The sequence below is a fragment of the Eptesicus fuscus genome, chromosome 13 (genome assembly GCF_027574615.1).
Source record: "Eptesicus fuscus isolate TK198812 chromosome 13, DD_ASM_mEF_20220401, whole genome shotgun sequence".
NCBI classification, from domain to species: Eukaryota; Metazoa; Chordata; class Mammalia; order Chiroptera; family Vespertilionidae; genus Eptesicus; species Eptesicus fuscus.
The window spans coordinates 64,419,189-64,441,336 of NC_072485.1; the positions used below are offsets into that span (position 1 = coordinate 64,419,189).

At 44.2% G+C, this 22,148-nt stretch overlaps 1 protein-coding gene across 3 annotated transcripts in view; it reads left to right on the plus strand.

Moving 5' to 3' along the window:
* Positions 1 to 715: 715 nt before the first annotated feature.
* Positions 716 to 22,148, plus strand: part of OSBP (oxysterol binding protein) — a 35,093-nt gene continuing 13,660 nt past the window's right edge. Inside the window, exons 1-9 of one of the 3 annotated variants that reach the window (XM_028156651.2) lie at positions 716 to 1,842; positions 6,540 to 6,748; positions 8,447 to 8,697; positions 14,360 to 14,558; positions 14,800 to 14,902; positions 15,212 to 15,266; positions 15,468 to 15,599; positions 20,286 to 20,531; positions 20,797 to 20,917. In XM_028156651.2, the coding sequence (XP_028012452.2) occupies positions 1,469 to 1,842; positions 6,540 to 6,748; positions 8,447 to 8,697; positions 14,360 to 14,558; positions 14,800 to 14,902; positions 15,212 to 15,266; positions 15,468 to 15,599; positions 20,286 to 20,531; positions 20,797 to 20,917 (1,690 nt within the window). In that variant the 5' untranslated portion in view covers positions 716 to 1,468. Of the gene's footprint in view, positions 1,843 to 1,883; positions 1,925 to 2,503; positions 2,848 to 6,539; positions 6,749 to 8,446; positions 8,698 to 14,359; positions 14,559 to 14,799; positions 14,903 to 15,211; positions 15,267 to 15,467; positions 15,600 to 20,285; positions 20,532 to 20,796; positions 20,918 to 22,148 lie in introns of those variants that run through there. The other 2 variants (XM_054724737.1, XM_054724738.1) reach the window with 2 other exon arrangements.

Consider the following 22,148-nt stretch of genomic DNA (forward strand, 5'->3'; position numbering starts at 1 on the left):
GTAAATTTATTTTTTAAAAAAATTGGTGCGAAGTTATGCACACACAAGTGCGCTTGTGCTAAAATCAACAAAGTAAGTCTGGAAGAGATACCACTGTGAAGTACGTACAAAGTCTGGTCCTTGCGAGTCTATTTTCTCCTCATTAACGTGAGCAACTCGTGGGACAGATTTAGAAGCAAGAGAGCCCGGCGGCATGGCTCAGCGGTTGAGCATCATCTATGAACCAGGAGGTCAAGGTTCCATTCTTGGTCAGGGCACATGCCCTGGTTGTGCGCTCGGTCCCGGTGGGGGGCGTGCAGAAGGCAGCCAATCAGTGATTCTCATCATAGATGTTTCTGCCTCCTTTCCTCTCAGAAATCACTATATATATATATATATATATATATATATATATATATATATATATATATATATATATATATGAAAAAGGATTAGAAGCAAGAGATAAAGGATGTGGTGCAATACGAAAACCAGGGAAAGTCATTAGGAGGATCGTGGATTCAGGAGGGAAGCTATTTCTGGGCTCCCCGGAAATCTGGGCCTCCAGATCCGAGCCAGCTGCTGGAAGAGGGCTTTAAAGGGGGAGACTGACTGGTCCAGTGATTCAGGCAGGGCCTGACTGCTCAGAATCACTCTTCCTAACAAAAAACTACGGAGGTCTTAACTCAGCAAGCGGGACTCTAACACCGCACTGAGCGCTTTAGTGAGACTGACTTGCTTTTACTCCCACCAATTCCCCTAAAGCAAGAAGCAGGCGGACACGCCCCCCGGGCGCTCATCCCAGATTTTACTGGATGCCCCGGCCTGCCCCTCTTACAATACGTTTCTTTCATTGGCCAGCAGGTGAGTGACATTTGTAACAACCAATAAGAAATGAAAGTAAGGATGTGACAATGAGACACCTCCCTTTTTCCTCAACTGGTGCAGTCAATGGTAGAAGAGGTTGAGCAGCTGATACCAACCACCAATCCATAAGGGCGGAAGAGGGACGCTAGGAAGAATGATGGGAGGGGGTGACGTGGCAGTGACGGGAACATAAAATGAAATGAGTGGCGGAAACGCTAGCCAATCCACGATCAGACTGGCCGGGCACTCTGAATTCTCGAGTCCTCCTTAAATGCTGGAGACTTCAGGAAAGCACCAATGAGCTTTACATAAGTCTGATTGGCCTTCGTAGGAACCAATCAATGACGTGGCTGGCGGACAGTCCCATCCGGGACTCTCAGTGGGTTGTATGGAATGACAGGCCCCAGAAAAATGCCAATGTCCTAGGGATCTTCCGCAAGTGACACTAAGCGGCACCAATTGACTTCCTTCTTCCCGGCAGCCGGTCCCTCCTCCCCCGGCCGGCCTGGCGGGGCGGTGACGCTACGCGGCGGCGGCTGATGCGCTAGGTGTGCGGCGCTCCAGCGGCGACGGCGGCTCTCGTAGGCGGTTCCGGTTCTGTGTCTCGGGGCGGTGGCAGCTCATGGCGGCGACGGAGCTGAGAGGAGTGGTGGGCCCGGGCCCGGCAGCCATTGCAGCTCCGGGCGGCGGCGGCACCGGTCCCCCGGTGGTGGGAAGCGGAGGCGGCCGCGGAGACTCGGCGCCAGGCTCTGGGGCCGCGCCGGGCACTGTCGCCACGGCGTCTGCGAGCGGCCCGGGCCCCGGGGCCGGGGCAGTGGCGGCGGCGGCGGGCCCAGCCCCAGTACCTCCGGCCGGGGGCTCGGGGGGCTCGGGCGGCTCGGGCGCTGGGGGTTCGGGCTCCGCTCGAGAAGGCTGGCTCTTCAAATGGACCAATTATATCAAAGGCTACCAGCGGCGTTGGTTCGTGCTGAGCAACGGGCTACTAAGCTACTACAGGTAACTGCTTCCGGGGCGCTGTCCCCCTGCTGCAGCCCACCTTCCCTCGCCGTCGCCCTCTCCGGCTGGCCCCGCAGCCAAGGTCGCCCCAGGCCCCTTTTCGTCACCTGCGCGCATTGACAGCCCGCGACCTGAGCCCACCATCACGGAGAGTGCATGCCCCACAACTTGCCCCTCTACCTGGGTTGCCCAGCCTCGGTGCCATACCTTCCCCCCACCCCGGCCCCTGGCCTTTCCATTATGTTTCCACCAGCACGTGGGTGCAATGATTAATTCTGCACGAAGACGCTGTTGTAGGTGCCAAGGGGCACTGCTCCCAAGGAACTTAGAGTCAAAGTCCCAAGGTTTAGCTTTAGCTGTCTATGCCCAGTCTCCAGATTTCAAGGTTATTAGCAGCCCTTGATGTACCCGCCGTTGCTCTCTCCACATTCAGGCACAAGGACAGGGTGGCCTCCATCTATCCCCTGTCTTCCTTCTCTCTCCAAGACTTGGGCATGTTTTCCCCTTCTAGACAGACGGCGCAGAATGAAGATGTGCACTCCAGTACTCCTTTTATTTTTGCTTGCCCCACCTCCTCCCGTGAGAATGATTAAGTTTTCCATCCAGTAATATTTCTGGGGTCTCTGGCTAATTTGGTTTCAGCTGATTAAAAAAAAGAATGTCTTTGGTATGGTTACTTCTGTTCAACAATGTATGTTTTATATATTTATGGTCACAGTCTTGCCATAACCTAACATGTTTTTGGCTACTCATGTTACTGTAGATAGAGGGGTTAAGATACGGGATTTGGGGACAGGGCATAAACATTTTCTGAGGGCTAGACAGTTTGGATAGGTGTTTTATGTACAGTATTTCGTTGGCTCCCAACAACCTGGGAATTAGGAGATATTCCCATATTCCTGATGAGGAAACTGAGACTTACGTAGCTTGAGCAACCTTCCCAAAGTCTTGAAGAGTCAGGATTTGAAACTAGTTCTGTTCACACCAACATAACCTAAAACCCAGGTTAGTATTACATGAATCAGATATGGAGATAATTAAGTATCAATAGCAACTAAGTTTATAGCTCATGGTTACTATGTTTACTTTATTCAGAATGTATAAAAGTCTCCTTTAAGGGAGACTTTGCTTAGTGTAATGGCATTTCTAATTGAAATATTTTTATGAATACCATCTTATTTGGGACACAGAACGCTGCTGTTAAGAGCAGCTCACTCTATTTCTTTTCCTCCGCCAGTAGTCACTCTGCCACCAGGACAGTTAGGGTGAAAGAATCTCTTCCATTAACTCTATTGTATTGGCCTTAGAGAATTTTTAGGAGAAATCGAATGTGGGAGTTTGAGGTTTAGTTGGAGTTAGGAACAGTGGAAAATGCCTTAGTGCCTCCTCATTGCTTAAGCGACATTAATTGTAACCAGTTGTGTATATTGTTTGCATTATTATATTCAGAATTAATTTTAATTTTAACCTCTTCTAATTACTTAGGTTAGGTAAAAAATAAAAAATTTGGTTTGCTCCAAAGCTTTTCCCCTACTCAAGTTCATGTTTATCTCTTAAGCTGATTATTAGCCCTGGCCAGTGTGGCTCAGTTGGTTGAATGTTGTTCCATGCACCGAGGGGTCACTGGTTGGATTTCCGGTCAGGGCACATACCCAGGTTGTGGGTTCCATCCCTGGTTGGGGTGCGACTGTGCAGGAGGCAACCAATCAATGTCTCTCTCTCTCTCTCTCTCTCTCTCTCTCTCTCTCTCTCTCTCTCTCCCCCCCCCCCCTTCCTTTCGCTCTAAAATGGATAAAAACATATTTAAAAAAATAAACTGACCATCATTTTAATGTTCAATTGGTTCATATCCTAATTTGGCTTGTAAGTCACTGTTAACACTAATTCCCCATTTTCAAAAGTTGTGTACCAGCTGAGGGTCTTAGTGCATGATCATTTTTCCTCATCCAAGTTCTTGCCAGATCCACTTTCCCAGCCAGTTGATTCTTTGATCAGAACCAGTCTTAATCAATATTGATCTTGATTGGACATTAATAACTTAATGTGTTCTCTTCAAGTACTTGTAACCACTTTTGACTTCTCTCTTACAAGAGCTAGTGGTACCTGTCTGAGCACAGATAAAACTCCTTCCAAAACATACCAAACCACATGTTGGGAACTATGCCATGGGCCTGCCCTTGCCAGCTAAGATAGTCCCACCCACAAATCAACCAAGCAACAGGATCCAGAGTTATCAAGTCTATGCATTACCCTCAAAATCACATTGAAATACATCCGGCCAACTATGTTGGTAGTCTATTTACCTAATAGAGTTATTCCAGTCCCATCTTCCTAGAGTTGTTTGGCTACGTTGTCATTCCTCTTGCTTTTCATGCCTCCAAAACCTGTCATTTCCCATACATGCCTTTTAAAAAAGACTTTTCTTTTTAACTGAGATCCTGTTCTTCCTAGACCTGTCCTCTGATGAACTGTCCTAAGAGGCTTTGGCAACACCACTTGCCTCTTTTTATGTATCCTGTTCTTCCTTACATACTTAGTTACACAGATGGCCAGTTATTTAAAACCAAATGTAGAGTCCCAGCTCTCCCAGACACATCATGACAGGCCCATGGTATTAGTTTTCCTGGCTAGCTTCTAGAGATGGAGTTACTGTTTCAACTGGCCTTTTCAGGGAAGAACTTTCTAGCTAGAAAATACCACCTAATATTGTAGTACCTGAAGCACTTACCTTGTACCCTGCAAGTAATTTTTTTTTTTCAGCTTCGATAATCATGTATAACCATTGGTGTATTTGCCCAAACCCAAGAGCCCTGAGATCAAGGCTACCTTACTCCCAGGATTTCTTTGTATTTTTGAAACTGCTACAGACTTTATATAATTTGAGAAACTTTTTTATACATATATATTTTTTTTATTGATTTCAGAGAGGAAGGGAGAGGGGGAGAGAAATAGAAGCATCAATGATGAGAGAGAATCATTGATTGGCTGCCTCCTGCACGCCCCCCACTAGGGATCGAGCCTGCAACCTGGGCATGTGCCCTTGACCAGAATCGAACCCCGGGATCTTTCAGTCCGCAGGCTGATGCTCTATCCACTGAGCCAAACCTGCTAGGGTGAGAAACTTCTTTAGTTCATGAAGATGAACAGGCAGAGATTCTAGGAAGTGATTTGTGAAAAGTACCAACACATTGTGAGGAATGAGGTAGAAGGTCCAACTAGCACCTTAAGAGTAGAAAGCAAGGGTGAGCGGACTGTCAGCTGTGGGTCTGTAATTTGGCCTGCATTATTCATAATGTAACTAAAGCTTAGGGTAGTGGGAGGGGAGGGAAGAATAGAAAAAACAGGGATTCATATTACAGTGTGGCAGGTGCAGAGGATGGAAAGTGGCCCAGTCCGTTGAGACCCCCTGGCCATCCCATACAGCATTTGTGCATTTGAGGATGAAAAACCAGTTTCATGTGACAAACTGAACAATAGGGAATCGATATTCCTAAGGACAAGAAACCAACTTTCTCAAACACACCTAATCACTCTCTGTGGACGGGTGTGTGTCATTTTTGGCTTGCAAGAGATTCTGGATGTGCCAGGTGTGTTTGGCCGCTTGGCTCCAGTGAAAGGGAAATGGCTCTGCTTTGCACTGTGGCAGTTGGCAAAGGACTTTGACCTCTTTATGCTCCAAGTTGGTCAGGGAAAATCGCGGTCTCAACAGGCAGGTCCCTGGGCATAGCCAGCAGGTGATGGGGAAATGAGCACAGTTCACGCTGTACACCCAGTTGTGCTAGCAGCTTGATAGCTCATGTGAAGTCTCTTGTAGCTTGTTGTCACCAAGCGGTGCTGTAAAGTTCAAAAGTTAGTCTATGAATAGAACTGTCAGTAGAGATGGGGAAAAATTTTACACCCAGCTCTCTTTGAGAGCAGATTTGCTGAATCTTTCCTAGCTATTAATAGGATGGCTTAGGAGTTTCCACCAGTAGAGGTCAGTGGGCCTTAGGGAAGAACTTAGCAGAGAAAGATTAGACCACCTGGTGGTTCTTTTATGATTATTTTGTCTTTTCTCCCACAGAAAACTATTTATTCCTATTTCATATCATTTGAGCTATAGTCAATATTTACTCTAATCATGTAAGTGTGCCTTACACTTCTGCAGTACAATTCTAAGCAGTGTGACAGGTATCATTTAGGCTGAGCTACAGTTTGGGGGGAGGGAGGATTGTTCAGTACATGTAAAATGCATGAGTTTATAAAGCACTATTTTATAATTACAACTTTCTAAATAAAAAGTAATTCCTATTTGCAAAAGGGCATGAGGGGACTTCTTGGGGAGATGGAAGTATTCTACATTTTGATTGTGGAGGTGCTTACACAGTTATGTACATTGTCAAAACTCACTGAATCATATAGTTAAAATTGCTGAATTTATAGTTTGTCCTTGTACTACAGTGAAGCCTCTTTTTAAACAGCTAAGGGTGAGAAAAACCGCAGAGCAATACAATCTGACTCAGAAACAATACTTGGGCTCTGAAAGGAAATCCCTACTGACTGTTTCTTGAATTTCAGGGATCCATTTGAGGGAAATATTAGAATTTGCTCCTTTTTGGGACTACTGTATTTTCAAAAGTTATGAGAAGAAATAGAATTGATCAAGGACAAACCACCCACAGCTTTCTACTTAGCATGTCTTCGCCTCGTTATTGCAGGTCAAAGGCAGAAATGAGACATACCTGCCGTGGTACCATCAACCTGGCCACAGCCAACATCACTGTGGAGGACTCCTGCAACTTCATCATCTCCAATGGAGGTGCTCAGACCTACCATCTGAAGGCCAGCTCGGAAGTGGAGCGGCAGCGCTGGGTGACAGCCCTGGAACTGGCCAAGGCCAAGGCTGTGAAGATGCTGGCAGAATCAGGTAGGGAGCAAAGAACACTGTGTCAGGGAAACTTTTCATTTGCCTGTCTTACGCACAAATCTTATTTTATCCCTCATTGTCATTTAATTATCAACTATCACCTAGATGTCTCGGGTACATCATGCAGTGTTTCTCCTGGAGAGATGGTTTTCAAGTGAGGCCAGTTCTGCCTTACAGGGGACACTCAGCAATGTCTGGAGCCATTTTCTTGTCCCAGATGAGGGGTGGTGGTGCTATTGGCCTATTGTGAGTAGAGGTCAGGGAGGCCGCTAAAGCTGCTGCAATGCAGAGGACAGCCACCCACAACAAAGAGTTAGTTATCTGGCCCAAATGTCAGTATTGCTGAGGTTGAGGTTTATGACCTACAGGCATAAACAGTTATCCTTTTGCTTTTAATGCCAATTGACTCCCTTACAATTATGAGAAATGATTATTTTATTGCTAGGTCAGTCTTAGGATTATTACAACTCACAATTTGTATTTACCTTACTTTTTAATTTTCTCCTGACATCTCCTTACTTAACTATTTGTTAGTGGAATTGAAACAAGCTTCATAGACTGCCAAAAACATTTTATGTGATATTTTCTATGAAACATCTTCATTTTGCTACCTTAGTTTCACTGAAAAAGAGCAGTCTGATTATGTTTGTATTTTTCTTCAAGGAAAATGGTAGAATTTCCCCCATAGATGTTGACAGTTTAAGCATACTGAGCTTGTTCACTTGGAGCTGACCAAGGTGGTCATCTGCTGACTTGTGTTCATCTGTTGTTTTTCTTATCCCCTATCATTTCCCATACCATATTTATTATCTACTAGGCAGTGAAAGGAAAGTTCACTGCTTTGTAAACATTCTGGTAACAGGCTATGTTTTCATCTTGGCCCTGCCTCTCTGCCTAGCAGTTGCGTCAGGTCTTTCCTTACTTGTTTCATTTTGATTTTAGTGCTGATGTTTGGCCCCTGCCCAAAAGAGGTGCCACTGCTGGAGAAATACTTTGCAGTTACGAAAGTGTTAAGTACAGAACTGGTAGCGAGAGGTACAACATAGCTGTCTGCTTGACTTACTATTGGAGAGTCATTTAACAGAAGACCTTGCATTGATTTCAGTGCAATGTGGCTATAATGTCAGAAAAATTAATTTTTTAATCTTCTTCTCCTCTTCAGAAAAGACAAATAAATTAATGAATCTTTTGTTTATAAGGAGCTAGACTGTGATTCTCAACCCATGTCATACAGGGCCTACCGAACACCTAACAAGTGATAGTGGATTTGCAGTAATAATCAGCTGGGGCTGGATTGGAACCCTCATGTTAAAGTATAAAGGCTTAATAATTCATACCTAACCCCAGGAGCCAGTTAGCTTTTCCATCCTGATCTCTAGGTTTTGAAACTTCAGTGTGCATCAGAATTACCTGGGGGGCTTATTCGAAATCCAAGTTTCTCGACCTTACCTCACACTAGCCAAATCAAAGTCCCTGGGGGTGGACCCAGTGAGTACACCTGTAAGAAGAACTCCAGGTGTTTGTGATGCAGGTGGGCTGTGGAACACACTGTGGAGAAGTTGTCTGGTAACGGCAAGCTGTTGGGTGGTCAGAGCGCACAATGGGAGGAGTGTCAGTTTTGGATGTGGGCAGAGTTGGCAGTGTTCAGGCTCTCAATCCTGGGCCTGGAATCATGTAAGTTACCTTTTGCTTCTGCAGATGAGTCAGGAGATGAAGAGTCTGTCTCACAAACTGACAAGACAGAGCTGCAGAATACCCTTCGGACATTGTCCAGCAAAGTTGAGGACCTGAGCACATGCAATGACCTGATAGCCAAGCACGGCACCGCGCTGCAGCGCTCCCTCAGTGAGCTGGAGTCCCTGAGGCTGCCTGCTGAGAGCAACGAAAAGATCAAGCAGGTCAACGAACGGGCCACACTCTTCAGGATCACATCCAATGCCATGATCAACGTAAGTGCAGATGGTATCTGGGTAGCTTTTTTATTCTTTCCCTCTTTCAAAATGTAATTCTTCCAAAATGCCAGGAAATTGTAATTGATAAAGCACAGGACATTAGGTCCTGCTTTGCTGCTCAGGGATTTAAGTTAAATTGTCTGTTGTATGAAATAGAACAGGGTGCACAGATGGAATGACTTCCCTGCCCTGCTCAAATGGTCAGGAGGACGCTGCTCCAGCCTGGGAGTTAGTTAGGAGTCCATAGTTCCAGCCCTGTTTCTGGCACCAGCAGGACATCTGATGTTAATTGCATCCTTTAATCTCTGGATTGCGGTTTTATTTATTTTGAGCTGGCTCTGTTGGAACTAAAAGATCTCCTGGGCCCTTCCACTGTCGAGTTCTTTGAGCTTTAAGTTGGAGCTGATCCCTTTGTTGCTAATGTATTCTGACCCACGGTGTGGTAAAAGGGGGTTGGATCAAGTGAGAGCTTTATAATAGTAGTTATTCCATCTTTACTCCTTGATTTCAAGGGTAATTTTAGTTGGTAAGACAATAACACTCAGCTTTGGCCACTTCGGTTTAAAAAGAAGGGGCCACCGCTCTGCCTTCTCGTGACTTCTGTCTTGGTGGCTGTTGCTGGTTTGGGGTACTTCTGCTGCTTGGCTGCAAGGCTCTAGATAAAGCCAAAGCCCCATGGGAATTAGTGATATTATTTCAGATCCTGGGGAATCGGTATGAAATGAATACTTGGTTTAAGCAGTGCTGTTTTTCCTCTACTGGTAACTGATTCTCACCTGGCAGGTTGTTTTAGCAGTTTCAACTTGAAAACAAACCCTAAAAGACATTTCATAATGTAAGTGAGAAGGGGACTCGGTGAGAAAAGGCTTATGCAGGATTGTTGTTGTTTTTTTTCTTACCTTATTAAATGGGATGAAATTACTTCACTAGGGCCAGATTTCCCATTGTTGGGGGAGTGATAATAAGACTTATTAGGCCCTGACCGGTTTGGCTCGGTGGATAGAGCGTCGGCCTGCTGACTCAAGGGTCCCGGGTTCAATTCCAGTCAAGGGCATGTACCTTGGTTGCAGGCACATACCCAGTGGGGAGTGTGCAGGAGGCAGCTGATCAATGTTTCTCTCTCATCGATGTTTCTTTCTTTTTTTTTTTTTTTAATATATTTTATTGATTTTTTTACAGAGAGGAAGAGAGAGGGATAGAGTTAGAAACATCGATGAGAGAGAAACATCGATCAGCTGCCTCTCGCACACCCCCTACTGGGGATGCGCCCGCAACCAAGGTACATGCCCTTGACCAGAATCGAACCTGGGACCCCTGAGTCTGCAGGCCAACACTCTATCCACTGAGCCAAACCGGTTTTGGCTCATCGATGTTTCTAACTCTCTATCCCTCTCCCTTCCTCTCTGTAAAAAAATCAATAAAATATATTAAAAAAAAAAAAAAAAGTCTTATTAGAACTAGTGTGGCTCCTAGAGATCAAAGGTCTTCTCTGTGACCAAGGGGACGTTTAATTTTTCTCATCTTCAAAGCTCTGACTCACAGAAGGTAGAAAGGACAGTTGTTTTGTCCACTGCAGGAAGGTCATCTGTCTCCAGGACTCTGCGCATCAGCACTGATGCTGTGTTTCTCATGTGTAGTCATGTGCTCATTCTCCAGACTGGCATTTCTTAATGACTGCCTGCTCTTCTGGTCCTCATAAGTCATTCAGGCCAATTAATAGTGAATAAGTAATAGAACAACTCAGGACCCAAGTCTCCTGGTAGTGAATGTCACCTCTTACCCTTATCAGGTGAACACCCTACGCCATGATAATTTTTTTCTACTCTAGATGTGAAACATTTGCTAAATAAAACAATAAATCAATTTTTCTTGATCGAAAAATTTCTCATAAAACTGAAAGTTTAGTTTGGACATTACTCTTGAAACCATGCTCATCTTTGTTCCTCAGGGCAGTTCTTCCCTTAGTTGTGATTGCTTGGGAGTCAGAGGGAAGTTGTGTCTTATTCTGTTCTCTCCTAGTGCACTGCCTGTACCCCTCTCATAGCTGGTTATTGCTTAACATGTGTTTTTTATCCCTGTCTTATTTCCTTTATACCTTTTAGGTGATGGTGGCAAGGCCTATAGTGTAATATGAATGTTGGAAATTACAGTCCTAGCGCATTACATCCCTAAAGGGGCTTTTGTCCTAAAGGAAGAATACATTTTACTTAATTTTGTAGGTTGTAGCTTTTTTTTTTACTACCAAAGTGAATCTAAGCAGGGGAGTAAGTTTGACAGTTAGTATATCCATTTGCTAATTCAGTGGACATCTATTTTGTACCGTCTGTCTTCTAGGCACTATGCTAAGGGATAAAACAGATGTGGGCATATGTAAAACTTTAGACAATAAAAAAATAAATTAAAAAAACACACAGATGTGGGTGTGGTCCCTGTCCTAAGGAACATTACTCTCTGATGAGGGGACAGAGAAGTTACCAGATCAGTAGGACTGTGCCAAGGAATGACAGAAGTGAGCACAGGCTGCTGATATAGCACATAGAATTTAAAATTCAGCTGAATTCTGGAAGACCAAAGAGTGCCTGCCTGTGAAAAAAGGCAATTAGCCTGGCCAGCGTGGCTCAATGGTTGAGCAATGACCTATGAATCAGGAGGTCATGGTTTAATCCCTGGTTGGGGCACATGCCCGGGTTGTGGGCTCTTTCTCCAGTAGGAGGCATCCGATCAGTGATTCTCTCTCATCATTGATGTTTCTCTCTCCTCTCCCTCTCCTTCCCTCTCTAAAGTCAATAAAATATATTTTTTTTTTAAAAGAAAAAGGGCAATTAAATCCAGCTTCCTTGGTTAACTATATAGCCTGGGCAACCTACTTCCTCTGTAACCTCAATTCCTTTTTGGTAAATGATGACTGTACTAGGAAGCTGCTCACAAGGTTGTTGAAAGGCTTTTATCAGATAACTAGTGCACCTTGTTAGGAACTGTGGGCTGCGAGTCTGCAGTGGGCACGGGCGGATCTCGGCCCATCCTCTGTGCCCCCACCCGGCCCCTCCCGCTGTGGCACTGGGCCATCTGCCGGCAGCAGGTGCAGGTGTTGGCAGCAGGTGCGAGCACCTGTCGGGACCACAGGAGCAAAGAATTTTCAGCAACTACCAAAGGCTCACCCCAATGACAGTAACCGGTGCCCGCCCCCTTGGTCTGGTGCCCCTGGTCACCTGCACATCCCACCATAGCCGATGCCTGCCATGTTCTGCGTGCACCCCCTGGTGGTCAGTGCATGTCATAGCGACTGATTGTTCGGTTGTTCTGCTGTTCTGCTGTTCAGTCTATTTGCATATTAGGGTTTTATATATATAGATAGATAGATGATAGATAGATAGATAGATAGATAGATAGATAGATAGATATAAAGTGTTCAGCAAATGCCGGATAGAATTGTGTCTCACAAAATTTTAGTTGTGATCAATATCATTAAAAGTAAGCGAAAGAGAACAGTTGATCCAGGTAGAGGTGTGGCATAAGCAGATCTCTCCTTCTCTCCCAAAGTCTGGGAACTGCTGGTAATTGACTATCAGTGGAGCAAGTTGCAGCTAGAGATGAGGCTGGAAAGGAATTGAGTGTGGAGAAGGGATAGGGTGCAGATCATACTAAATGGTTTTGGTAGTAGTGCATTAAAAGAGGGTAAGATCAATTTTGGTGCAGGCTTAGGATAATAGCTAACAACTTATTAAATGTTTACTGTGAGCCATATGGTTCTAAATGCTTTATATATAAAGCTACAATTCTTTAACCACTTAACTGCCATGATATTTTGAATTTAATTAAAAAAGGTCTGCTGCTTGCGTCTATAGACGCTTAAGGCATACAAATAGTTAAGGTAGTTACTGTTGTTACTCTCTGTTTACAGATGAGGAAGATGAAGCACAGAGAGGTTAAATTACTTGTCCAGAGTTCCATAGCTAGATAGTGAGATGGAGCTGTGATTAGAGCCCCAACCACCCAACTCCAGTGTATGTACTGCCTCTGAGTATGGAGGATGGAAGGAAGTATGCAATTCCAGAAACATTAAAGAAGAATCAATAGGACTAGATAATTGGATATGTGAGGACTAAAAACTCAGAATCAAGTATACATCTTGGTTTTCTGTCTTGGATACGTGGAAGGGCCCTAGAACTATTGTGCCATGGGGCACACTGAGGGAGAAGCAGAGTCAAAAAGGGAACATAGTGAGTTCACTTTGGGACCCACAGATTTTGAGATTACTTTGAGCCACTGAATAGGCAACTGGATATTCTGGTCTGAAAGCTCCATGAGCACAGAGCTGGAATTACTGATTTCACAGTCATTTAGCCTAGAGGCAATAATCGAAACCATGGGTGGAGAAATTTTATTTACCTTATAGTTTCTCTAGAACAGGGCATTTAATTTTAAGAATACATTGCTTTATTTATTTATTAAGCAAGCTTTATCAGGCTCCTACTATGTACAAAGCTACTAAGGAGCTGAAGGTAAGTATATGAATTAACCATAAATTGTATCTTCAAGTTGTGTATGATCCATCTGGAGACATTGCACATCAGTCATGCGGCTGCTGTGGCTGGTGAAGAATAGAGGTGTATGCCAAGTGCTGTGGAAATGTACAGAAGATACTGACTGCTTAAGTGACTGGATAGATATAAAGTGTTCAGCAAATGCCTGATATAATTGTGTCTCACTAAATTTTAGTTGTGATCAATATCATTAAAAGGAAGCAAAAGAGAACAGTTGATCCAGGTAGAGGTGTGGCATAAGCAGGTGACTGGGGGGTGAGGGAGTGTCACAGAAGAAAAATATTTGCCATAGATCTGAAACAATGAAGAGGTCTTGGCCAAGTAGAGAAAAGGGGTAAGAGAGGGCATTCTAAGCACAGCGAATAGCATATGTTATGATAGGTAGGCAGGCCTGAAAGAAATATGTTGCTCCAGGAAATAGTGATTCCACGGAGGATGCAGGAGTCTGGCGAAGAGGATATAAAAAGCATGTGGTAGCCCTACTGTGAAGGGTCCTTTATATTCATAACCAGTGGTTTTGATTTGGTCCCAGTACCAGCAGGGAGCCAATGATCTGATCAGATTTGTGTTTTGTCTCTAGAGCCTTCCTTTGATTCCTCGGGTAGGCTTCTAATTTTTATGGTCAGTTGTTTCTCTTAGTGACCAAAATAAAAACAAAGTCAGTTTCTCCATATTTGGTCAATTCAGTGCAGATTCTCTACTCTCAGTGTCTGAATTCTTCAGCTTTAGGTGACTTGGGTTTAGTGAAGAATTTATTAAAAACAGTCCTATGCTTTTCCTTCTCTTTCTTTCAGTCGATAAATTTTTTTTGGTGTAGTTCACATAGCTGCCCTCTGTGATGTTGCCACAAATACTTTGTCTAGGTTTACTGCTCCCTTGGCATTTGGTTGGTCCTCATGACCAGGAAAATATGAAAGAACCGTGACAACCATGCTCATTTTGTTTTCTGGAGTCGACCTTCATTGCCTCATGGAGCTGGCTGTCCCTGCTACTGGGGAATAACAGGGAAAGTCTTTCTTTGTAATCTGCCTGTAAAGTTCCCAGAATGGGTTCACAGGGCCTGACGGGTATCTCTGACTAGTTGAGTGACACTTATTAACTCTTTTCTCCTACAGGCTTGCAGAGATTTTCTTATGTTAGCCCAGACCCATAGTAAAAAATGGCAGAAGTCACTGCAGTATGAACGAGACCAGCGGATCCGGCTCGAGGAGACCTTGGAGCAGCTGGCAAAGCAGCATAACCACCTGGAGAGGGCTTTCCGAGGAGCCACGGTGCTGCCAGCACACCCTTCTGGCAGTGCGGGTCCAGGAAAAGGTAAGACGCTGGGCCTCTGGGTAGCTTGTTCTGAGCGGAGCCAGGGTGTTTTCTGCAGTTGGTAGAAGAACTCCAAATTCTCCGGAATCAGTGACTCATGTGAAATGCAATTGGTGCCACGGATTTCTTCTGTCTTTTCCACTGCTGTCTACCATTTGTTGCTTTGTTTGTGACTCGTATTTAAAATCCTGCTGAACCAAGTTTCGGCCAAAGTAATTAAACAAGGCTTTTCTCCTTACAGATCAGTGCTGCTCTGGCAAAGGAGACATGAGTGATGAGGATGATGAGAATGAATTTTTTGATGCTCCTGAGATCATCACCATGCCTGAAAATTTGGGCCACAAGTAAGTTATCTTTGATCCTGATAAGAATGAACGTGTCTGACCATCCACAGGTTAGAAATGCTTCAAGGGGAGTATCATACTGAGATCTAGGACCCTTTCCTTGAGTAAGTGGAAAACTGTTAGCTTTTTTACCTGACCAGGTTGTCCAGAGATGTTTAAATTCATACATATTTTATTCTACGTGTCATTCGATCACCCATTAATAAGTTTGTGCAGCATGCTTAGCATTCTGCTTTGTAAAGACATGGCGAGGACCAAACTCTAGTTCTGGTCTTTGTTCTAATTCTCATACATTTCCCATCCGTGTAGACGTACTGGCAGCAACATCAGTGGAGCCAGCAGTGACATCAGCCTTGATGAACAGGTAACTCTTATTTGGGAGTTATCTGAAGTGAGGGACTTGAGGTGTGATTCTCAAGGATTTGCTTGTAAAGCACCAAGAGAAACAGAAAAAGTACTGATTGTTGTTTTTTTTAGAAATACTTTTTAGCATGGGGGAAGGGAAGGTTATAATACTGGGTTTCTGTTCTTTGTGGGAGATTGAATGGCTTTGTTTTGTTCTTAGTACAAGCATCAGCTGGAAGAGACCAAGAAGGAAAAGAGAACTAAAATACCATACAAACCCAACTATAGCCTCAATCTGTGGAGCATCATGAAGAACTGCATTGGAAAAGAACTCTCTAAGATCCCCATGCCGGTGAGGTTCTCATACCTGGCTTCAGTGGAAGGGAGCTGCTGTGACAGCCCCTCCCACGGCTGTGGCAATCTGTGCATGGTCTTTGTTACCCTTTATCCCTTATGGTGATCTGCTTCAGTGTGGGCTGTGGATCTGGTGTGTTCCAGATCACCTAGAATCAGATGCATTGGGTCAGTAGTTTCTTTAAGAGCAGATTCCTATGCTAGCCATGCAAAGATAATACTCTCTATTTTCAAAAAGTATGTGGTTTAAAGGAGACAAACATGAAGATATTTTCTATGATAGTGTTGTTTCAAGTACTGTGCATACAAATGTTTGGGGAGCATAGAAACAAAAGCAGTTCAACCAAGCAGGTGAGGACCATTGCCATGGTGTTTGGGCTGACCTCCCTGCCTCCAGTCACGCCCTCTTCCAGTCTGTCCACACCGTTGTCAACGTGATCTTTTTGTTGACTATGTGATCATGTCACTCTTTAGCTGAAAATCCTTCACTAGATCTCTATGGCTTTGAGAGTAGACCAGATTCCTTGGTGGGCTTGCTACTTCCTCCCTGAGGACAGGCTGTGCCCACACATCAGGTATTCTGGTCATTGGGAACTCCCTTCAGGTACTCAGAGGCATCTTGTCTATTCCCACGGGGCATTTGCACACACTGCTCTTTCTGCTCGAAACTTCAGCAGCTTCCCACCCACCCTTGCCACTTTTTTTTTCTAAATACCCTTTTCTTCAGGATTCAGCACAGCTTCATCTATGCATCTGGTCAGGGTGAGATGTTACCTCTCCTGTGCTTTAGGTTCCATCGTTGATGTCTGGGCAGTGGATATCTCTTGCTTGTTTGAATTTATTAGAATGACATTGGTTAATAAGATTATATAAATTTCAGTTTTTATATTTTTAAATGATTGAAAAAAATCAAAAGGAGGGTAATTTTTCATAACGTGATAATTATATGAAATTTAGATGTTAATGTCCATAAAGTTTTATAGGAACACAGAGACACTCATTCGATTGCTTCTTGTGGCTGCTTTTGTCCTACATGAGCAGAGTTGAATGATTGTGACAGAGACCATATGGCCTTCAAAGCCTAAATATTTATTATTTCACCTTTTACAGAAAGAGCCTGGCCAACCCCTGCCTTAAACAAATATTAGCTTAATTCATTGTCATGTGAAAGTCCAGAAGTAGGTGGCTCAGGGCTGGTACTGTGCTCTGCAGTGTCCAGACCAGGCTCTTTCTGTCCTCTTGCTCTGCCGCTTATGGCCTCCGTTTCTAGGTCCTAAGTGACTGCTCCAGTGTGGGCCTTCAGGATCTCATTCCAGCCAGCAGAAAGGAAAGAAAAGAAGGGCTTGCTCCTGGAAATTGCATAAACCCTTGCACTTCAATCTCTTTGGCCAGAACTTAGTTATGTGGCCACAGCTAGCTGGGGAAGAGGCTGGCAATGAAGACTATTTCTGGTGACATCACTTGTAGTGGAGAGTGGCTGCAGGTTCTACCCATAGCCAGGCACATGGCATACAGAAATACAGAAAGCATTCTCCTCCCCTTGGGGGATTATGGACCAGTGACCATGGGCTGTGTTCCTCATGGGCAGAGACTGTGTCTTACTGTCTTTGTAACCTTGATGCTTCCCCAGTACCTAGCACCTACACCGTTTAGCAAATGTTGGTTAGTTAACTGGGTCTTGGAAAACAAATAAATTTATATGTAAGTGTGTAGGATTTCTGTTAGAAAAATGTTGACCTGCCCTAACCGTTTTGCCTCAGTGGATAGAGCGTTGGCCTATGGACTCAAGGGTCCCAGGTTCGATTCCGGTCAAGGGCATGTACCTTGGTTGTGGGCACATCCCCAATAGGAGGTGTGCAGGAGGCAGCTGATTGATGTTTCTCTCTCATTAATGTTTCTAACTCTCTTTCCCTCTCCCTTCCTCTCTGTAAAAAATCAATTAAAAAAAATGTTGACCTCCAGAAAAGTCCTTGAGTAAGCACCCTGAAGAAACAAAATAACTGGTTCACTGGGGGCCGGTGCCTTGAAGAAAGCGCCTTGGGAAGGTGCACTGGAAAGGCAGGTCTCCACAGCCTTGGAAACGCAGACCCTGCTTAGAAACCATTTCCGAGTGCAGGTGACCTCCCGTCCTCCTTTACCATTAGTTCCTTGTTGACTTTGCCACTAGGAATGTGCAGTCCTGTACCTGTTTGCCTCCAGGTCTAGTCCTCGCCCTGCCCTGCCCTGTGCTGTGTCACAGGAAAGCTGGTCCCTTTTAGGATGTTGCTCAGGCTTCCGTGTCTGTTGGCACGGAAGCTCCACCAGTGCCAGGCACCAGGAGGAGTTTGGAGTAGGGAGAAAGGGAAAAACTCCAAGGTACTTACAAGGATCTTAGCTTCTGCCTGATGCCTTGGGCTCTGGGCCACAGTAACACCACTGCTTCTCTCTGTCCCTGCTATTACTCAGCTCCCGATTGTCTTTTTGGGATGCCCAACTCTCCATCAGCTATATAACCAATTCTCTGCTACCAATTCTCTGCTTCCTTCCACTTAAAATTCACAGATTCGTTTGTTTTTCTATTAGGCCTCCAAGGGATAAAATGACCGATACAAAAAGCTTGGCACTTTTAGAGAAACTGTGGTTCCGGGAACAGTTGGGGGCCAGGGTTGTGTATGTGTGAAAAGCAGTGATAGCTTAAGGATGCAATGGTTCTAGTCCCAGGCAGTGCTCAGATGTCTTTTAGCCACTTGGAGAGGACACCACCCACCCCCAGTTCTGAATGTTGGGAAATATTACTTAGTGTCACCTGAAATTCTGCCAATGAGAAATTTCATTGGCATAGTTAACCAGCACCCTCTATAAAAAATAAAAAAAAAGACCTTTGAAGATGCAAGTTCTGTCAGTATGTCGCCCCTCTTGGTGTGCATGTTTCTTGTCACAGTGCTCTTCTGTCAGGGCCAAGGGAGTGGTTTTGGAGAGTGGTGCTGTTTTGTTGAGAGAGGGTAGGTTCTACTTCCTGTAAGAGCAGTGTTCTAATGTTGGTCCCAGGGCTCTGTCTTCATTGGGAAATTTTCACAGAGAAATGCTTGGTATATTCCTTAGAGAAAAAGCAGGCTCTAGTATACTACGTAGACATGTACAAATACATAGAAACAGCATAAAACTATTAATGGTTATCAAATAATGGTTATCATTGGCTGATGGCATTTCAGGTAAATTTTTTCCTTCATATGTAATTTTTAAAAAATATATTTTTATTGATTTCAGAGAGGAAGGGAGAGGGAGAGAGAGAAATATCAGTGATGAGAGAGAATCATTGATGGCCTGCCTCCTACATGCCCCACTACTGGGGATTGAGCCCGAAACCTGGGTATGTGCCCTTGACCGGAATCGAACCCAGGACCTTTCAGTCCATAGGCCAACGCTCTATCCACTGAGCCAAACCAGCTAGGGCTTCATATGTAATTTTTAAATTACAAGATGTTTTATAATCGGGAGGACAGTAAATATGAGGGGAGTCTGGCTCAGGGATTGGCAGGTAGGAGGCTGGACAAAGATGAAAAAGAGATGGACTGTCGGAAAAAAAGAGTGTTTTGGTTTGGTTAAAAAGAAATGTTGCTGTAGGCCAGCTCCATTCACTAGAAAGGAATTTTTATTCCTTCCTCGTTCTCTGGACTCAGAACTCCAGCTAGTGATATCCAGGCCTATTCAGCTGTATTGCAGATTAAGTAAACTTTATGGGCTAGCCTAGAAGCTGAAACTGTTTTTTTTTTTTTTTTTTTGTGTGTGTGTGTGTGTGTGTGTGTGTGTGTGTGTATAGCATTTTAAAAAATAACTAATGTAATCTTAAATCCCAGTCAATTTAGACAGTAATGCTATTTTTAAGGGGGAGACTGGGGAGACAGTGTCTCTTTTGTTCCCTTCTCTACACCCAGTAAGTAGCATAGGGTCTGACACACATGAGGGCTCCATAAATACTTGTGGAATGAGTAAGTGAATGCTTAGGTGAATGAACATCTGTCTTCTCCCCAACAGAAATACACAGATAATCAGTGGTTGAGTGCCCTGAGTTGGCTCTAAGACTGGAAAGGTAGAAACATGGCCCACTCTTAGCCTCATTAAGAACACTCCAGGTCCAAAAAAACAACTGTCCAGCCTCAGAGCTAAGAAGTCAGAATCCTGGCCTGATGAAGAACTGAACCAATACTTAGCGATCATCTGGTCCAGGAGTAAAAGCTAACTTTAGTAATGTTTTCGTTTCACTAGCCAAGACATGCCTGTACTTGAAAATTACTACCCTTTCTTTCCTCCCTCAACAATGTTAAATACCCAGTTTCTTCTCTGGGTATACTTGTGCTAAAATACATTTTCTCTTTTATTCATTCATTACCTATTTGAGGATAGTCTTCTGTGTGAGGCACTGGTAACTGCATATGCAGTGATGAACAGAGGAGGCATGGTTCCCATCTCAAAGAGTTTAGAGTAAATGAAAAGATGGTGTATACCACTCACTGACATGAACAGTTGACTAGGGGGAATGGATTGCTTCCAGGTTAGAGTTGCTCTACCGAGCAAAGGCCTCTTCTCTTCCTAGTGATTTGCTTTATCACCATAACAACTCAGTATGTTTCTCCACCTGCAGAAAAATTAATCTGTCTCCGATAGATGTGTGGGCAAAGTTTTTATATCTGTTCTCTCCTGACAGGTAAACTTTAATGAGCCCTTATCCATGCTTCAGCGCCTTACTGAAGATCTGGAATACCATGAGCTGTTAGATCGAGCTGCAAAATGTGAGAACTCTCTAGAACAGCTCTGTTATGTTGCAGCTTTCACCGTGTCTTCCTACTCCACTACTGTCTTCCGTACCAGCAAGCCATTCAACCCACTCCTTGGGGAGACTTTTGAACTAGACCGATTAGAAGAGAACGGGTACCGATCCCTCTGTGAGCAGGTAAAGGTGCTTCGTGGCGGTGACACGTTTTCTTTTTTAAGAAAGGCATGATTTGTTGGTTGCCCCTCCCCACCCCCCTACTCCCCTGGTGTTGTGTTTGCAGAAATTCCAGTCCCTGTCATCCCACACTGCCTTCTTTTCCTCAGGCTTCTACGCTGGTATGGGTGTAAAAATGGCAAGTATGAATTTCAGGTGTTCACCACCAGTTACTAGGCAATACCTTCTCCTCCTTTCTTCTTTAATTTGAATCACTGATTTCTTCAAGGTGAGTCATCATCCCCCGGCTGCTGCACACCATGCTGAGTCCAAAAATGGCTGGACGTTGCGTCAGGAAATCAAAATCACCAGCAAGTTTCGAGGCAAATATCTCTCCATTATGCCCCTTGGTAAGGCTACCATCTTTGTAAGAACTAGTGCTCCTGGAATGAGGAACCTCTGGCATGGTAGAGTCAGGAGACTGAAAGGCTGATTTGGGCCCTGAACCTTATTGCTAGCTCTACGCAAGTCATTTAACTTCTCACCTGTTGATTGAGTGAGGAGGCATGAGGCTTTAAGGACCTTATCCAATTATACATTTTTTGTCTTCTTAGCTATATTTAATGCAGCTTTAAGTATTATTTTAAAATATAAATTCTAAACCTCCAAAAAAATCTATCTCTTAACTGGTGTTTTCTCTTATTACCCTAGCAATTGAGTTCTCTCTAAATAAAAAATATTGTGACTACATGGTTAGTTTTCTCAGCTATCCCTCCCGCTTCTCCTCCTCTCTTCTCCTTTCTACCCTCTCTTCCTCCATTGGATGGGTTAGATATCATTTATGTAAAGGCTGACTTCCAGGTAAGAGGAAACTTTCTTTTTTTTGTTAATTCTCATCCAAGGATATTTTTCCATTGATTTTCAGAGAGAGTGGAAAGGAGGGAGAAAGACAGAGAAACATTGATGTGAGAGAGACACATCAATTGGTTGCCTCTCTGCATGCACCCTGACCAGGGCTGGGGATTAAGCCTGCAACCACGGTACATGCCCTTGACTGGTATTGAACCTGGGACACTGCAGTCCTTGGGCCTTTGCTCTATTCACTGAGCCAAACCGACTAAGGCAGGAAATTTTATTTTAAAACATCCATACCCTAGCCAGTTTGGCTCAGTGGATAGAGTGCCGGCCTGCGGACCGAAGGGTCCTGGATTCGATTCCCGTCAAAGGCACATACTTCCATTGCAGGCTCCTCCTCGGCCTGGGCCCTGATCCAGGCTTGTGCAGGAGGCAACCAATCGATGTGTTTCTCTCATCCATATTTCTCTCTGTCTCTTCTCCTCCCTTCCAATCTCTCTAAAAATCAATGGAAAAATATCCTTGGGTGAATATTTAAAAAAACAAGCACAAAACATGAAAGATTCTACTGGATTACAAGTTAATTTTGCACCAAGATCAAGAAGATCAGGCCTGGGAATAGGAATCCTAATATACAGTGTTAGAATTTTTAGGGGAAATGGATCAGAGATTCTCGATACTCTGTTGAACTAGAGCAGCCCATGTTTGGCCATGTGTGTACTGAAGAGCAAATGCCAATCTGCATAAAAAGAAGCACAAAGCAGGCAGAGAGAAACCAAATAGCTC